Here is a 17,724-nt window from a genome sequence, read left to right on the forward strand (position 1 = left end):
TTTTATTAAATAAATATAATAAATACAAATTTGAAGTGTCTTGAATTTTTTTTCACATTTCAGCACATACTAGTAATGAATGTATTTCTGATACATGGGACCTACACTATAATATTTTTGACCATAACCTCTGCAGGGTTAATTAGATTGCTTGGGGGTGGTGTGGGTTTGGAGTTAGGTTGTATGAGTTCTTTATAAATTTTGGATATTAACTCCTTGTTGGATGTGTCATTGGAGAATATGTTCTCCCTTTCAGTGAGTTGTCTTTTTGTTTTGTTGAGTGGTATTATTTGCTGTGCAAAAACTTCTTAGTTTGATGTATTCTCATTCATTTTTCTTTTATTTCCTGTGCCTGAGGGAGATATGTCATATGCCTGTTGACCATCAGTATGTCCTTTTTAGAGAAGTGTCTATTCAGGTCCTCTGCCCATTTTTAACCCTACGAAATTTGTGGCTGATCTGAGAGATACAAACAAATTCTTTTTCTAAGAGCAATGTCGGAGATTTTACTGCCTGTGTTTTCTCTAGGAGTTTTATGGTTTTGTGACTTACGTTTAAGTCTTTAATCCATTTTGAGTGTTTTGTACATGGGTAAGAAGATGATCTAGTTTCATTTTCTTCATGCAGCTTCCCGGTATTTCCAACATCATTTATTGAATAGACTGTCTTTACCCCATTGTACTTGCCTCCTTTGTCAAATACTAATTGACCACATAGGTGTGGGTTTATTTCTAGGTTCTCTACTCTGTTGTGTGTCTCTCTTTATACTAGTACCAGGCTGTTTTGACAAGTAGAACCCTGTAGTACAGTTTGGTATCAGGTGGCATGATACCTCCAACTCTGTTCCTCTTTATTAAGATTGCTGAGGCTACTCAGGGTCTTTTGTGGTTCCATATACATTTTTGGATTATCTGTTCTAATTCTGTAAAGTACACTATGGTATTTTGTTAGAAATTCAATTGAATGTATAGATTGCTTTGGGTAGTATGGATGTATTAATGATGTTAATTCCTTATTTACATGAGTATAGTATATGCTTCCATTTATTTGTATATTCTTCTATTTATTTCTTCAGTGTATAAATTTGGAAGTACTGGTCTTTTATCTACCTCATTGACTAAGTTTATTCTTAGGTATTGTTTTCGGTGCAATTGTGAATAGGATTGTTTTCTTAGTTTCACTTTCTTATAATTCAGTTTTGGTGTATAACAAAGAAACTGATTTACTGAATATTTATTTTGTATCTTGCTACTTTACTGAATTCATTTATCAGTTCTAGTAGTTTTTTGATAGAATTTTCAGGAGTCTTTCTATTTGTCATCTACAAAAAATCACAGTTTTACTTCCTCCTCTCTGTATGGATCCCTTTTATTTCTTCTTGTCTGATTGCTGTGGCTAGGACTTCCAGTGCTATGTTGAATAGGAGTGATGAAAGTAGACATCCCTGTCTCTTGTTCCTGTCCATAAGGGAAACATTTTTAGTTTTCTCCCACATCACATATAGCCTTTAAATATTGAGGTATGTTTTCTCTATTCTCACTTTGCTGAGAGTTTTTATCATAAATGGGCACTGGATTTTGTCAAATGATTTTTCTACATCTATTGATATGATCATATGATTTTTATCTTTCATTTTGTTTATGTGGTATATCATGTTAATTGATTTTTTGATATTGTACCACCCTTGCACCACAGGAATAATTCCCCTTTGATCATGCTGTATGATTTTTTAATGTATTGCTGAATTCAGTTTGCTAATATTTTGTTGAAGATTTTTGTATGTATGTTCAATAGAGATATACTCCTATAATTTTCTTTCTTTGTAGTGTCTTTATATAGTTTTGGGATTAAGATAATGCTGATTTTGTGAAATGAGTTTGGGAGTCTTCCCTCCTCTTCAATTTTTTTTTTGAAATAGCTTGATAATGATAGATGTTAGTTCTTGAAATTCACCTGTGAAGCCATCCGGTTCAGCACTTTTGTTTCTCAGTAGTTTTTTTGATTACTTCTTTACTTTCATTGGTTTTAATCAGTCTGTTTAGGTTTTCTGTTTCTTTTTATTCATTCTTGGAAGATTGTGTGTTTATAGGAGTTTAACCATTCTTCCTGATTATAAAGTTTGGTTGCATACAATTGTAATGTTTTCAGTAAATTCTTTGTATTTCTGTGGTATCAGGTGTTACTTCTCTTTCATTGCTAATTTTATTTATTTGGATCCTTTCTCTTTGTTCCTTGATTAGTCTGGTTAAAGTTTTATCAATCTTGTTTATCTTTTCAAAGAACTGGCTCTTGGAATTACTGATCTCTTCAATTGTTTTGTTTTAGACTCTATTTCCTTTATTTCTACTCTGATCTTTATTATTTCCTTTCTTCTACTCACTTTGGACTTTGTTTACTGTTCTTTTTCTAGTTCCCTTAGGTTTAAGGTTAGATTGTTTGAGATTTTTCTTATTTATTGTGGTAGGCCTGTAATGCTGTAAATTTTCCTGTTAGGACTGCTTTTGCTGTGTCCCATAGATTTGGCATTGTTGTGTTTTCATTTTCATTTGTCTCAAGTATCTTTTGATTTCTTCCTTGATTTCATTGTGAAGCCATTTATTGTTTAGTAACATTATTTAGCCTCCAAGTGTTTGTGTGTTTTTCATTATTTTTCCTGTAGTAATTGATTTCTTGTTTCATACCAGTGTTGTCGAAGATGCTTGATAGACTTTAAATCTTAAATTTATTGAGACTTGTTTTGTGTCCTAACTTGTGCTCTATCCTAGAAAATGCTCTGTGTGCATTTGAAAAGAATATTTCTGCTACTTTGGAGTAAAATGCTCTGAAAATATTGATTAAATTTATCTGGTCTAGTGTATCATGTAAGGCTGCTGTTTCCTTGATGATTTTTTTATCTGGAAGAGCTGCCCATTTATGTCAATGGGGTGTTAAAATTCCCTTCTGTGACTGTATTACTGTCGCTCTCTCCCTTTATGTCTGTCAAGATTTGCTTTGTATATTTAGGTGCTCCTATGTTGGATGCATAAATGTTTACAAGGATTATATCCTCTTGTTAAATGGATCCCTTTATCATTATGTAATGTCCTTTTGTCTCTTATTACAACCTTTGTTTTAAAATCTGTTTTGTCTGATACAAGCATTGCTACCCTAGCTTTTCTTTTTGTTTCTATTTGCATGAAATATTTTTTTTCTAGCCCTTTGCTTTCAGTTTTTGTGTATGTCTTTCATTCTGAGGTGTCTCTTGTAGACAGCATATATGTGTTTCATTTTCTTATCCATTCAGCTACCCCATGTCTTTTGATTGGAGCATTTATTTACATTTAAGATTATTGTTGATAGGTATGTATTTATTGCCATTTCATTCTTTATAACTATGTTTCTCTTTCTTTTCTTTCTTATTCTTAAAGAAGTCCCTTTAACATTTCTTGTAATACTGATTTAGTGGCAATGAACTCCTTAAGTTTTTTTCTTGTCTGGGAATTTCTTTATTTTTCCTTCAATTTTAAATAATAGCCTTGTTGGTGAGGTAGCCTTGGTTATAAGTCTTTGCTTTCCATCACTTTGAATATTTCGTTCTGTTTAACTTTTTGAAAAACTGCCGGTGTTTTTTGTGGCAGCTGCACCTTTTTACATTTCTGTTAACAGTGCACACAGATTCCAATTAGTCCACATCCTCTCCAACACTTGCTCTTTTTCTTTTTTAAAATAATAGCTATTTTAACTGTGAAATGGTATGTTATTATGGATTTGATTTGCATATCCCTAATGGCTAGTATCATTGAACACAGCTTGTCATGTGCTTATTTATTGGCCATTTGTATATTTTCTCTGGAGAAATATCTATTCCAGTTCTTTGCCTGTTTTTCAATTGGAGTATTTATTTTGGTTTTGGGTTTTAGAAGGTCTTTATACATTATGGAATTTTTTATTTTTATGAATTAAAAGGACTTTTGTAGACATTTAGCACATACTTCAATCATATATTGCACATGTACATGCAGAAAAAAGAAAATATGAGCAAAGCTAACTGGTTAAAATTCTCCTAAATTGTCTTAATGTGAAATGCTAACTCTGTTGAATCACTTTTTGTCTCAAAGTGGTCAATTTACATGTTTTTCCCTATGACATCTGCTGCAACTACAAGAGCATAGATGATGCAGTATTTCTTGAGTGTTTTATTGTCTTCTCTGAGTTCTTTCTTTAAGCTGCAGACACCCATTCTGTAAATCTTGATGCACATACACAGGCAATTGTGAATAAATCAGTGTTGCTATCTCATCAACAAAAATGATAAGATCCAATCCAATTTCATTGTTGTTAGGACATCAAAACAATGTGAGCATCAATTAATGTTCAATCAGGAAACACTGTCAAGAAATTCAGTAAGAATAATTTAATAGAGAACTACTTAAAAAATGTTAAAGAGTTAAAAGGCAAATAGAGGTAGGTAAGACAACAAGAGATTAGCCCCTTATGGAAGCTGATCTCACTTTTAGGATGGGAGAATAAAAGAATAAGGTGGTATTATTTGGACACATGAGCCACTGTGCCTGACACAAACTCGTATCACGGAAGGAACCTGAACCATGGAGGGAGAGATTGGTTGAAGCTAGAACCATGGAGGGGATGCCTAGCTGAAGAAGCCTTCTACAGCAAGGAGAAAAGGAGAACGCTATCTCTGTCTCTTCCCTTCCCACCCCCAGTTGCTCAAATATACCTTCCATTACTTGAAACTAAAGGAAAACAGATGGCAAGAAGCCTAGGGGATAGTGTTTGCAGGGTCATCAGAGTAAGGGAGGATGGGAAATGGATCGGAGAGGAAACATGGGAATGACTAGCAAAGTAAGCATTTTAGAATTTATTAAACATGGTATTTCTATATCACTCTAATTATCTCTATAATGAATATGATTCATATAATGCATGCACTTTTATAACCCAGTTTTTATGCTCACTGTATATCTTCTAACATCTGTCCTATCTCTGTCTTTATTTTTTTTTTAGTTTGCATTGGCTATTGTGTAGATAATATTTATTAAAGGCTCAAAAATGTTTGCATTTCTATGTAGCTCTATAAAGCTTTACTCATTTTTGTTTCCTTTGTGCAGTACACATCTTTGTTTTCATCCCCTTAAAAGTACAAGCCCCTCGGATGCTTTTGTTTCTTGCATATTTCTAGAAAAGATAATTTTCACTTAATCATTTTAAAATTTTACAAGCAATCAAATGTAAGCATATATATATTTATTAAACTAGATCAGTTAGAATAATAAAATATTCAGATCATAATTTATTTTATTTTATTTTTAAATCATGTTTATTCCATTACAGTTGCCTCACATTTTCTCCCTTTGCCCTTCTCCACCCATCCCACTCCACCCCTGTTTCGCAGTCAGTTCCCACTCTGCTGTCCATGTCCATGGGTCATTCATGCATGTTCTTTGTTTAGTCCCTGCTCCTTCCTTCCACTATTGTCGTCCTTCCACTATTGTCGTCCTTCCCCATCACCTGTGGTCACTTTCAGTCTGCTCCATGTTTCCGTGCCTGTGGTTTCTTTTGTTTGTTAGTTTATTTTGTTGAATAGATTCCACTTATAGGTGAAATCATATGGTATTTTTCTTCACTGACTGGCTTATTTTACTTAGCATAGTATTCTCCAGGTCCATCCATGTTGTCACAAGAGGTAGGAGTTACTTTCTTTCTTTTTTTAAAAAATTTATTTACTTTTTAAATACATTTGTTTCTGCCTCCCGCCCACCTCTTTCCCTTGCCCTCTCCCTCCTTCCCTCCCTCAGCTCTTCCCCTTTGGTTTTGTCCGAGTCCTTGCTATATGTTCCTTGACTTTCCCCTTCCCTTCCCTTTCCCTGCCCCCACCTTCCCTCTTGTCTCTGTTGATTTCTTTTCCTTTCAGTGTTGCTGGTCATATTTTCCTTGCATCTTTGCATTGTTGGTTAGGTTCCGCTTATAGGTGAGATCATATGGTATTTGTCTTTCGCCCCCTGGCTTATTTCGCTTAGCATGATGCTCTCCAGTTCCATCCATGCTGTCGCGAAGTTTAGTAGTTCTTTTTTTCTTTCTGCTGCATAGTATTCCATTGTGTATATGTACCATTACTTTTTGATCCAATCATTTACTGATGGGCATTTAGGTTGCTTCCAACATTTGGCTGCTATGGTAAATTGTGCTGCTATGAACATTGGGGTGCATAGGTTCTTTTGTATTGGCGTTTTGGTGTTCTCAGGGTATAGTCCCAGCAGGGGAATCACTGGATCAAAAGGCAGTTCCATTTTCAGCTTTCTGAGGAAATTCCACACTGCTTTCCACAGTGGCTGCACCAGTCTGCATTCCCACCAACAGTGTACTACGGTTCCCTTTTCTCCACAGCCTCGCCAGCACCTGTTGTTTGTGGATCTGTTTATGATGGCCATTCTGACCGGTGTGAGGTGGTACCTCATGGTGGTTTTGATCTGCATTTCTCTAATGGCTAGTGATGCTGAGCATCCTTTCAAATGCCTCTGGGCCCTCTGTATCTTCTCCTTAGAAAAGCATCTTTATTTTTAAATGCAGATTTTATTTTTTTAAATGTCAAAATCCATTATAATATACTAAAAAATTTAAATCTGTTATAAAATCTCATCACATAAACAACATGACACCAGCACAAAAACAATTAGGTAGATCAATGAAATACAATGAACATTCTATTATAGAACATATATATCTGTTAGAACATATATATCTAACACTGTATTTTATGATTTAATATTTCAAATCATTCAATGGGGGAAAAAAGGCTTATTCCACAAATAAGGTGCATGGACCACTATTACTTGAAATAAAACAAATATAGAGCCCTATTACATACATTATACAAAATATTCAGGTGAGTTAAAAATCAATATGTAAAATCTAAGGAGTTTTAGGAGAAAATACAAACTAATATTTTTCTTACCCTGAAGTAACATATTCAAACCCAGAAGCTATAAAGTAAAATATTGACAATATGACTATATTAAACATTTAAGACTACACAGTAATATACATATAAAAAAAGTTAAAGGACAAATAACAGAATAGGAAAGTATTTGCAACACATCTAAAAAAGGGTTGGTAGTTCTTCGGGGGTTTTTTAGTGAAAAAAATTCTATAAACATTTAATCCAAAAAATGGATAAAGAATACCAAAAAGTCATTTAAAGCTTTTTAAAAATAATAGAAATAGGCAAGAAATATAGAATAACAGGTTTAGTTTCAACAGGTTATAAAGTAACAAAATAACACATTATCAAATCAGATTAATAAGTATTAAAAATATTGGTAGTATCAAGTATTGGTGACTGTGGAAGGAACTGGGTATTCACAGACTCCTGTTCTTCATCTTCCTAAAGCAGTCTCTTTAGCATATTTTGCAATGCTGGTGTGGTGGAGGTGTATTCTTACAGCCTTCTTTTGTCTGGGAAGCTCCTCATTTCACCTTCCATTTTAATTGAGAGCCTTGCTGGGTAGAGCAGTCTTGGTTGCAGGCCTTTGCTTTTCATGGCTTGGAATATTTCTTGCCACTCCCTTCTGGCTTGCAGTGTTTCTGTTGAGAAGTCAGATGCTAGCCATATCGGGGCTCCCTTATATGTTACTACCTCTTTCTCCCTTGGTGACTTTAGAATTCTCTGTCTTTGATATTTACCATTTAAATTACGATGTGTCTTGCAGTGGGCCTCATTGAGTTCCTCTTGAATGGGACCCTCTGTGCTTCCAGGATTTGTGTGACTTTCTCTCTTCACCAATTAGGGAAGTTTTCCATCATTAGTTTTTCAAACAAGTTCTCTATCCCTTCCTTCTCCTCTTCTTCTTCAGATATCCCTATTATACAGATATTACACTTCACGTTGTCCTGCATTTCCCTCAATGCCTCTTCATTCCTTTCAAGTCTTTTATTTTTCATTTTCTTGCTCTTTCTGGGACCTTTTCTCTACCTTATCCTCAAGCTCATTGATTCATTCCTCTGCTGCTTCTGTCCTGCTTTTGATTCCTTCTGCTATGTCCTTCAATTTAGAAATTGTATTCTTCATTTCCTTTTGTCTCTTATTGATAGTTTCTAATGTCCTTTTTCATGTTGATACAGTTTGCAGTAAGTTCCTCATAGTTTCCCTGTAGTTTTTTGTAATTCTCTTTGAGCTCAGTGAGCTCATCGAACTTCCTTAGAACCGTTGTTTGGGACTCAGTATCTAGGGCAAGTTTACTTGCCTCTATTTCATTTAGTTCTTTTTGTGAGGATTCCTCCTTTCCCTTCAACTGAGGGGTGTTTTTTGTCTTCCCATTATTTGTGAGACTCTTCTTTTTTGCTTCTGCTTAAATTGATCTGCCTTGATTTCCTGACTTTGTTGTGTAAATTTCTATTGTAAGAGTCCGCTGTTTCTTTCTTTTGGATCTGCCTCTGATGATGGCAGATGTTGACCCTGTCTGACCTTAGGCAGTCCGTTTGAGACTTCCAGGAATCTACTCTGTGGCTGTCTCCTTCAGCTGTTAATCTAGTCATTCTGCAATCAGCAGTCAGATTTAGGCACCACAGGGTGGGTCAGAGTCCCTCCTGGGGGTAGGGTTATTGGGTCTTCACAAGCTGCCTCTGCTCAGAAGAGTGGTCTGCCTGAGCAAGGTGGCTGCTGCCGTATGGGGGAGGAGTCAGCACCAGGATCTCACCAGCCATTCTCTCTGTTCTCTCCATAAAGCCTCCGTCTCCAGTGTCTCCTCAAGAGTCTCTAGACCACTCTGCGCCCCTGTTAGCCAGGGATCTACTATCTATGGCTGCCACTCCATACTTAGCAGGGCTGAGCCCCTCCTGGGTTGGGGCTACTGTGTCCTCTCACTTTGTTGCCACGCAGGGAAGTGGTCTTCCTGAGCAAGATGGCTGCTGCCGTATGGGGAATGAGTCTGCACCAGGATCCTGCTGGCTACTCCCTCAGTTCTTCCGAAAGCCTCTTTCCCCGGTCTCACTTCCAGAGTTTCTAACCCACTCTGCCCCTACCTTCACCGAAGCCCAGGGTAAGTGGCTGCAAATAAAAATTTATGTGTTGGCCCTTAAATGGCTCTTTGTGTTTCCAGCCACCCATCTCTGGCAGAGAGCAACCCTGCTGCTTTTCGCACCTGGCTGTTGTCTGTGTACTTTTTGGGTTCTGGTGCTGTAGGCTGGAGATCCCTGCTTATGGTTTAGACCCCGCTCTTCTCAGGGGGATCCAACTGGCCGTTTCAATATCCTTCTGGTGCTGCTGCCCATGGGCACCCCACCTGCCTTCTCGAGTCTCTACCACACTCCTTACGAGTTAGGTTGTGCTAAAGCTGATTCTTCTGTCTGTCTGAGGTTATAAGGCTCCTCTCTCACTGTTGTTCAGTTGTTCATTCCAGGTAATTTCTCCACAATTTAGTTGTAATTCCAGATTGGTCCTGGGAGGGGGTCAGTGTGACTTCTACTCACCCCTCCACCATCTTGATTCTCATTCATTCTTTCTTATGCTTGCTCAATCCTATTCTTGAATCTTCTAATATGTTTTTTTTTTATTTCAGCTGTTATACTTTTTAGTTCCAGAATATCTGTTTCATTCCTTTTTATAATTTTTATTTGTGGATATTTTCATTTTGGTTTTGTTGTTTTTCTGGTTTCTTCTGATCCTTTGTTCATGTTTTGCTTTAGCTCTTTGAGTATATTTAAGACATTTGTTCTTTAGTCTCTGTTAGTAATTTCATTATCTGGGCTTCCTCAAGGACAGTTTTTGTCTGTTTATTATGTGTACCTTCTGAAAATCAGATTTCTCCAGGTTTGCTGGATTTTTTTAAAAATTGTTGAAGACCGTTGTTGGTTTGTTTTGAGACTTTTCCAAACTGTTTTTTGCAAAGCCTATTTCTTCTGTGATCATTGAGGTCTCTGTTCCTTTAGCTTGTGTTCAGCAGAAGTTTTACAGAGACTTCCTTGAATGTCAAGAGCTTGATGGGGCGTTTGCTTGGTTATTGTAACACTTTGACTGTTCTCCAAAGTTCAGATGGTGTGTATTCAGATTTCTAAATTTTTCAGTATTTCTGTGGGAGAACATAGCTTGGAGCTTGCTAGTCTGCTGTTTTGCTATTGTCATCCCTGTTGAATTTTTCAGTGTTCACTTCAGATAGGCTGTTAATGAAAGAATATAAATAATACATACTTAGAAATAAAAGATCAGAATGTTTAAAGTAGTTTTAAAGTAATATAAATGAAATAAAAGAGATTCTGAAAATTTCCACATGTGCATTATTATACTCACAAAAGAGAAAAACTTAATTTTTTGCCAGTTGAGATGTATTTTTTTAACCTTAAGATTTCATTTTTGGAAAGATAATCGATATTTTTTTTTATTTTGCCTGAAGAACTGTTTTAGGGAACTATAAGAACTTTAAGAACTAGCATTTAAAGTAACCAAATCGTCCCATTTAATAATAGAAAGCTCCATTTTATTAAATAATATGGTAATTTCACAAACCCTGCTAAAATTATTGATTTAAATATTTTATCAATTCAGTGAAAAACCATTATATGGATGGTTGATAAGAGACTGGACAGGATGTCAATGTAGCACTACATGAATTACTTGGTGGCTACCAGGGGCAAACATAATTGTAAAATGGAGGGATCAGAATCATTGCCCCAATCCACAGGTGAATCTTAGTACATTTGCAGTGATTCAGTAACAAGATGTTTTTGATTTAGCAACTATTTTAGTTATCATCTATACAATATATTCTAGCCAAAAAGGGTTGACTTAAACTCATCACACCTGTAGATAGAACTGTTCAGCTTTGGAGAAATTCAGGGGATAAACCTAACTCAGTGAAGAAACAAGTTAAATAATAGCATGAGGATATAACCACATAAATCCAAAAGGTGGGGCACTGTGCAGAAAAATAACACACTTTAATAAGACAGGGTCATTTTTAAAAAGGAACACTACACTAGACTTACCAAGACAACCAGATGCAGTGTGTAGTCTTGTATTGGATACCTGTTTTGATCAGTTGGGGAAACCTAAATATGGTCTAGAAGTACCCATACTAGCGTATGGGTACTTACTGAAATAGAAAAGGTGAGAATTGACTAAAAATACAGGTTATCAAATTGTACTTTATGGTATGGTTTCATTTTTTATAAAAACAAAAGAAAGGAAAGTGTAGAAAATCTCTGGGAGGATATACACTTAAAATATATGGAAGAATGTGATTAAAATGTTTATGTCTATGCTAATTTTGTATGCTTCTTTTGAAATAAATTATTTCAAATTTAAATTATATAACATGATTATATATAACTCCAATTCTAACATTTTATAAGTTTATGAGCAGTTCCTATAATACATGCAACATTAAAATCTTAAGTTTCTATGAAACTGCAATGTTTTATTCCTTCATTTCTTAGATAGGGAGCCTGGATTTTTTATTTGTATTAAAAACAATTGAAGATTTCTATAAAAGTGAAGATGGGGAAAATCTGGAAATCCTCTGTCCGATTCAAGATCAAGCCTGTGTAGCCAAATTTGAAGATGGAGTTTGGTACCGAGCAAAAGTCATTGGTAGGCAATTGCACACCATTTCTCCAAGGAAATGTTATGCTTAAGAACTGATACCATTTGAGTTGGTACAAATTGAATTTTGGGAATGATATTATTTGATCTTATAATTTTTATCTGTCATCTGTCTAGAAAGCTAGTGATAACATTGGAAAATGAATTTCTGATGCCTTAGATTTCAATTGATTTGACCGGTTCTTTGTTTCCTAATGTCTGCTATATTAAAAAAAATTGAATAGTGCTAAATGATTTATACCCCACTCTCCTCCTAAAAGGCAAATGCTTTTAATTCTTTCAACCAGTTCCCTTTTTTTCCCATCCATTTTTTGGTATTTACCTGTGTTGTTTCTTGTAAATAATATGTAATAGTTTGTTGTTACTTTAGTCTTAGAAGTCATTTATTTTGTTAGATAAGTTTTTGATCTCTTGTAGCTCTTTCATCTCCTCTTTGTCCCCATATTAGTCTGACATTTTTTAGTTAAATAATTATTCTATGTAAATATTTTCACTGGTAAGCCATAAAGTATACTTTGCTTAATTCTGAGCTAATAATTGCATCAAATTTTCACTTTTTCTTTCAATTTATGGCTACATTTTCCAATACTTCAAAACAGTTACCCACATGATTAGATTTCCAGATAATATTACTGTATTTTGCCATGTATAATGAGCATCCATGTTTTTGGCCCAAACATTCAGGAAAAAATCTTTTGTTTTAATTTTTTAATCCATTTTTATTCTTTTATATTTAGATGCTTGTTTTTGTATTATAAAGGAATTTTAACATTTATTTTTGAACATATTATGATACAAAAAATTTTATGTAACAAATAATTACAAAACACAAGAACAGATAACAAGGTATTTCAGGTACTACCCATGTATAATGCACATCTTTATTTTTTCCTCAAAAATTGAACAAAGAACTATACATTATAAATAGCAAAATATGCTACTTTGATTTTTTTTTAACTGTGAAGACATTCTTCTGGAGACTTTGGTCAAGATGGAGGCATAGGTAAACACAGCTCACTTACTTGCACAAAATTACATCTAAACTACAGACCAAAGATCACTCAGACCAGTCAGAAATCAAATTGAATGGAAATCTGACAACAATGGAACTAAAGAAACTGCATCAATCCAGAAGGGCCAGGAGACGCAGAACGGGCATGTCCCATACCCTTGTGTGGTGCATAAAAATATGGGAGGGATATCTTGGGAGTGAGTGGTCTCGGTCCCCTACCGGGTCCTCCAGCCCAGGGTACGAGTGCCAGGAAGAGAAGCCCCAATAATTTCTGGCTGTAAAAACCAGTGGGATTGGAGTCAGTGAAAAAAAATACTGGACTCCCTGACAGTTCCTTTTAAAGGGCCCATGCCGAACTTACTCAGGGGCACTCCCTCTGAGCTCCAGCACCACCAGGGTAGCAGCTTGAAAGCCACCAGTGGCATATCAGGGAAAAATTGAAGTGTCTGGCATCAGGGCAAGAGCTGGGGGACAGCTCAGTGAGTATTTCAGTGGCATAAAAAAAGAGGCATAAATGAAGCATATTCTAATGGAAATGAACAATTTACAGGGAAACAACAGTAGAATGGATAAAGCCAAGAATCAAATCAATGATCTGGAACATAAAGAAACAGAAAACAACCATAAGAAGCCTCTGGGGCAACTTCAAGCAAACCAACAATTCTCATCATAGGGGTGCCAGAAGGAGAAGATAAGGAGAAAGAAATTGGAATACTATTTGAAAAAATAATGAAAGAAAACTTCCCTGATTTGGTGAAGGAAATAGACATGCAAGTCCAGGAAGTAAGCCCAGTGAGTCCCAAAAAAGTTGGATATAAACAGACCCATAAGAAGACACATAATTAAAATTCCAAAGGTTAAGGACAAAGGGAATCTAAAAAGCAGCAAGATAAAAGCAGTTACCTACCTACAGGGACATTCCCATAAAGCTGTCAGCTGATTTCTCCAAAGAAACTTTCGTGCTAGAAGGGATTGGCAAGAAATATTCAAAGTCGTGAAAAGCAGGGACCTACATCCAAGATTGCTTTACCCAGCAAAGCTATCCTTTAGAATCAAAAGGCAGATAAAGAGCTTCCCAGACAAGAAAAAACTGAAGGAGTTAATCATCACCAAACCACGATTATATGAAATGTTAAAGGGACTTATTTAAGAAAAAAGATCAGAACTATGAACAATAAAGTGTCAATAAACATACACCGTTTTATTGCCATTTTATTTAAAAAAAAACAAACTAAACAAGAAGAACAGAGACAGAATCAAGGATATGGAAAGCATTTGACGGTTACTACATAGGAGAAGGTTTGGGGGAATGGGTGAAGAGTTAAGAGGATTAAGAAGTATAAATTGGTAGTAGCAAAATAGACGTGGGGATGTAAAGAACAGCATAGGAAATGGAGTAGCCAAAGAACTTATATGCATGACCCATGGACATGAACAATGGTGTAGGTATTGCCTGAGGGATTAGCAGGTGTTCAGTGGAGGGGGCAAAGGGGGAAAATTGGGACAGCTGTAACAACACAATAAAATACAGTTTTTTTAAAAAAAAATTCTTCTGGTCCAATTCGACTACTCATCCTTGAGACTTACTACACTTTGGTTATTCTGGGAATTTATTTCACATGGTCATTCACTTTATTTTTCTCTTTATGGGATTCCTTGTTTTCTAAATCTCTTGTTTATCTCTTTGGTTTACTCCTTTATTAAATGATAGGTAAATTTTGAAACCTTCCATGTCTCTTGACTCTCCTCTCATGCATGGTTGAAAATTTGGGTAAAAAAATGCTCCTTAAATTCCATCCTTTATGTCTTTGTTTTATTTAAAATGGCCTGAATCTTCATTCAGAGACATGAAGAAGAAACATGCATAAAGGACCCATGGACAAAGACAATGGGGGAGGAAGATTGAATGTGGGAGGTGGGGTGAGGAGGGCGGGGGAGAGTAATGGTGGGGAAAATGGGGACAACTGTGATTAGACAACAATTAAAAAAAGATTTTAAAATAACTTTTAATCTGAATAAATATAGCTTAAAGATCAGAATTTAAAAAGACTTCAGGAATGATAAGGCTTAATGCTGTAATTACAGTTGATACTATCCTTCTAGATGTAGATTCCGGTGGAAGTAGAGAGAGGTTCCCTCACATTCTTACCTCATAAGGACAAGTGTCCTCACAGGCATCTCAATTCCCTACTATAGGGTAACTGACATCTTGAAGTGTCATCTTGAGTAACTGTGTTGTTCCACCTGCTTCCATTTCTATTAAGGAGCAAAGAATGCCTGTACTTTTCCAATCATATGAGTCTGTAAATTTTAAAATGATGGCAACAAGTTTACTAGCACTGTTTACATGTGCTGAAAGAAGCTAATATCAATGGTATATTTTGAGTTTTTATTTTAAAAAGGTCAGCTTGTATTGAAAGTTTATTCAAAACAGTATGTTTGAGTGTTCCAGAGGTTTCTTTGTTATCCTTTAAAATACAGAACTAGACCTGGCCGAGTGACTCGGTTGTAGAATCATCCCATGCACCAAAAGGTTGCAGGTTCAATTCCTTGTCAGGGCACATATTTAGGTTGCTGGTTGGATCCCCTGTCTGAGTGTGTATGGAAGGCAACTAATCGATGTTTCTCTCTCACGTCACTGCTGCTCTTTATCTCTCTGCCTCTCTCCCCTCCCATTCCTCTCTCTAAAAATCAATGAAAACATATTCTCAGGTAAGGATTAAAAAATATATTTCTTTGTGTGTGAGAAACATAGAAATCTATCTCTTTTTGTCTTTTTCACAATATCCCCCAAAATAATTTTTTAAAATTTCATTTAGATATTATTATATGAATAAATCTTTAGTTTGATTATTAAATCTTTTGCCTTGTTTGAATACCCATGTTGAAAAACAACACTAAGTGCTCACTTTGTGGTTGATGCTTTGCAAAATTTTTTAAATAGGTGAATCCTCAAAAGAAAACAATTGTGTAAGATTTGATTTTTTTTTGTATACCCATTTTACAAATAAAATAATGAAGGTTGGAGAGAAAAATGAACTTACTCAGAGTAATATTTTGGCGATATTAGTTATCTTGCTTAGAGTCACATGGCATTCAGTGACTAAGCTAGGGTTCTAACCCAGTCAGTCTTATTCAAATCCTAATTCTTAACTTTTAGGCTTAACCCCAAGCACTTGATAGTTATTTTGTTATCCTGATTTTGGTTGTCCTTTCAGTAACTTGTTAGTTTCTCATTCACCAAATCTGGAAAAACTATGCATTATGGTTGATTTTTTTGAGGTTCACACATTGGAAATACTTCTTACATTTAAAAAAATATTGTTTGTTGAGCATAAAAGTATTCTAACGTAGTTAACTCTAAATCATTCTAAATTTTGCCACATTTTTCTCTTCCCATAATTTTTTAATTTTTCTAATTGCATCATTTTTGAAGGATTGCCTGGACATCGTGAAGTTGAAGTTAAATATGTGGACTTTGGAAATACTGCCAAAATAACACTTAAAGAAATGCGTAAAATAAAGGATGAGTTTCTGAATCCCCCAGAGAAGGTAATCGTCTTACAGTGAATTATAGGGTTAGAATTTTAGTAGCCATACGAAAGTATTTTTAGAAGCCATTTTCACATAGAAATGTTCTGGTAACTGCCATTTTTGTCTATAATTTGTTACATCCACTATAGAAAAAAGTTGCCGTACTTGATATTTAAAAAATAATATATGTCTCTTAGCAAATAAGCATTTATTAGAAAAATATATGTGTATATATATTTGTGTATTTATAAGAACTGGTCTTTAGTTTTTAATGTTATTTTGAAATATCTATATAATGTGGTAAGAGTATGACAGATTATGTGAAACAAAGCTCATTGCAGAAGTACTTTTACTCTGATTCCATTTATGTTTCAGTGTATATAACATGCAAGAGAAAGAGAAATGTCTTGATGAATGAGGAAAACATTTATCCTTCTCCTGGAATCCTCTAAATTGCTATTGAGCAGTATTTTTCATTTTATATATGGGTAGAAAGTTATAGGGGGAAAAACTTGAAAATATAGATAAGCAAAATGCGGGGAATCACTCAATTATTTAATATTTTTTGAGATACATACTTGTAAGATTCATTGTCTGTGTTGTTGTTTGGGGTTTTTTTAAACACTTACGGGATTAGAATACATTATAGTCCTATAACCTGTTTTTCTCATTTAACAATGTAGCATAAAGGTCTGTAATTCTTTTAATGGATGCTTGTTATTCCATTATCTAAGTGTACAATAGTTCATTTAATCAAATACCCTGTTGATTCCAGTTGCTTGCATTTATAAAGTAATGTTGTAGACATCATGCATATTTATTTTCTGAATATGTATTAAATTCAAACACAAAGTTTAGTTTGAACACACTTAACATAAAACTTGAATTCTAAAATAACTAGAGATTAATTTCACTTTCCTAATGGTGCAATTTTGTTTGACACAGGCAATTAAATGTAAGCTGGCCTATATCGAACCATGTAAAGGGACTTTGCAGTGGTCAAAAAAAGCTAAAGAAAAATTTGAAGAAAAAACTCAAGATAAATTTATGACATGTTCAGTCATTAGTAAGCTATTTTCATTTTTATTTTTTGCTCTGTGATCATACATAATTTTAAATAAGAATAACATTCACCAAATCTTATAATAAATTCAGTGTGTCATCAATAAGAGTAGTGCAGATAACTTTTATTGAAATAAGTTAAAGTGGAGTAGTATCGTCTAGCAGGGGTGTCCAACCCACAGGCTGCATGTGGCCCAGAATGGCTATGAATGTGGCTCAACACAAAATAGTAAATTTACTTAAAACCTTTTTTTGCTCATCAGTTTTTGTTAGTGTTTGTGTGTTTGATGCGTGGCCCAAGACAACTCTTCTTCAAGTGTGGCCCAGAGACACCAAAAGGTTGGACACCCCTGTATCTTCAGGTTTTAGTGTCTAGGGTCTTAAATCAGCACACAAGGCAAAAATTACTACTAAATATCAAGTCATCGTTAACATAGCCTCATGCAAGTCCTAAAGTTAGGAATTAGCTTCTCTTATATCTGTTTGCATTTTTGCTAGAATTCTGTCCCTGATTTTGCAGTCA

At 35.0% G+C, this 17,724-nt stretch overlaps 1 protein-coding gene across 1 annotated transcript in view; it reads left to right on the forward strand.

Moving 5' to 3' along the window:
• Positions 1-17,724, forward strand: part of RNF17 (ring finger protein 17) — a 197,419-nt gene that overhangs the window by 91,406 nt on the left and 88,289 nt on the right. Inside the window, exons 17-19 of the mRNA XM_054577471.1 lie at positions 11,432-11,581; positions 16,042-16,157; positions 17,085-17,205. Coding sequence (XP_054433446.1) covers positions 11,432-11,581; positions 16,042-16,157; positions 17,085-17,205 — 387 coding nt within the window. The remainder of the gene's footprint in view (positions 1-11,431; positions 11,582-16,041; positions 16,158-17,084; positions 17,206-17,724) is intronic.

This window comes from Pteronotus mesoamericanus, unplaced genomic scaffold (assembly GCF_021234165.1).
Source record: "Pteronotus mesoamericanus isolate MK-2021 breed Mesoamerican mustached bat unplaced genomic scaffold, CSHL_Meso_final contig_433, whole genome shotgun sequence".
NCBI classification, from domain to species: Eukaryota; Metazoa; Chordata; class Mammalia; order Chiroptera; family Mormoopidae; genus Pteronotus; species Pteronotus mesoamericanus.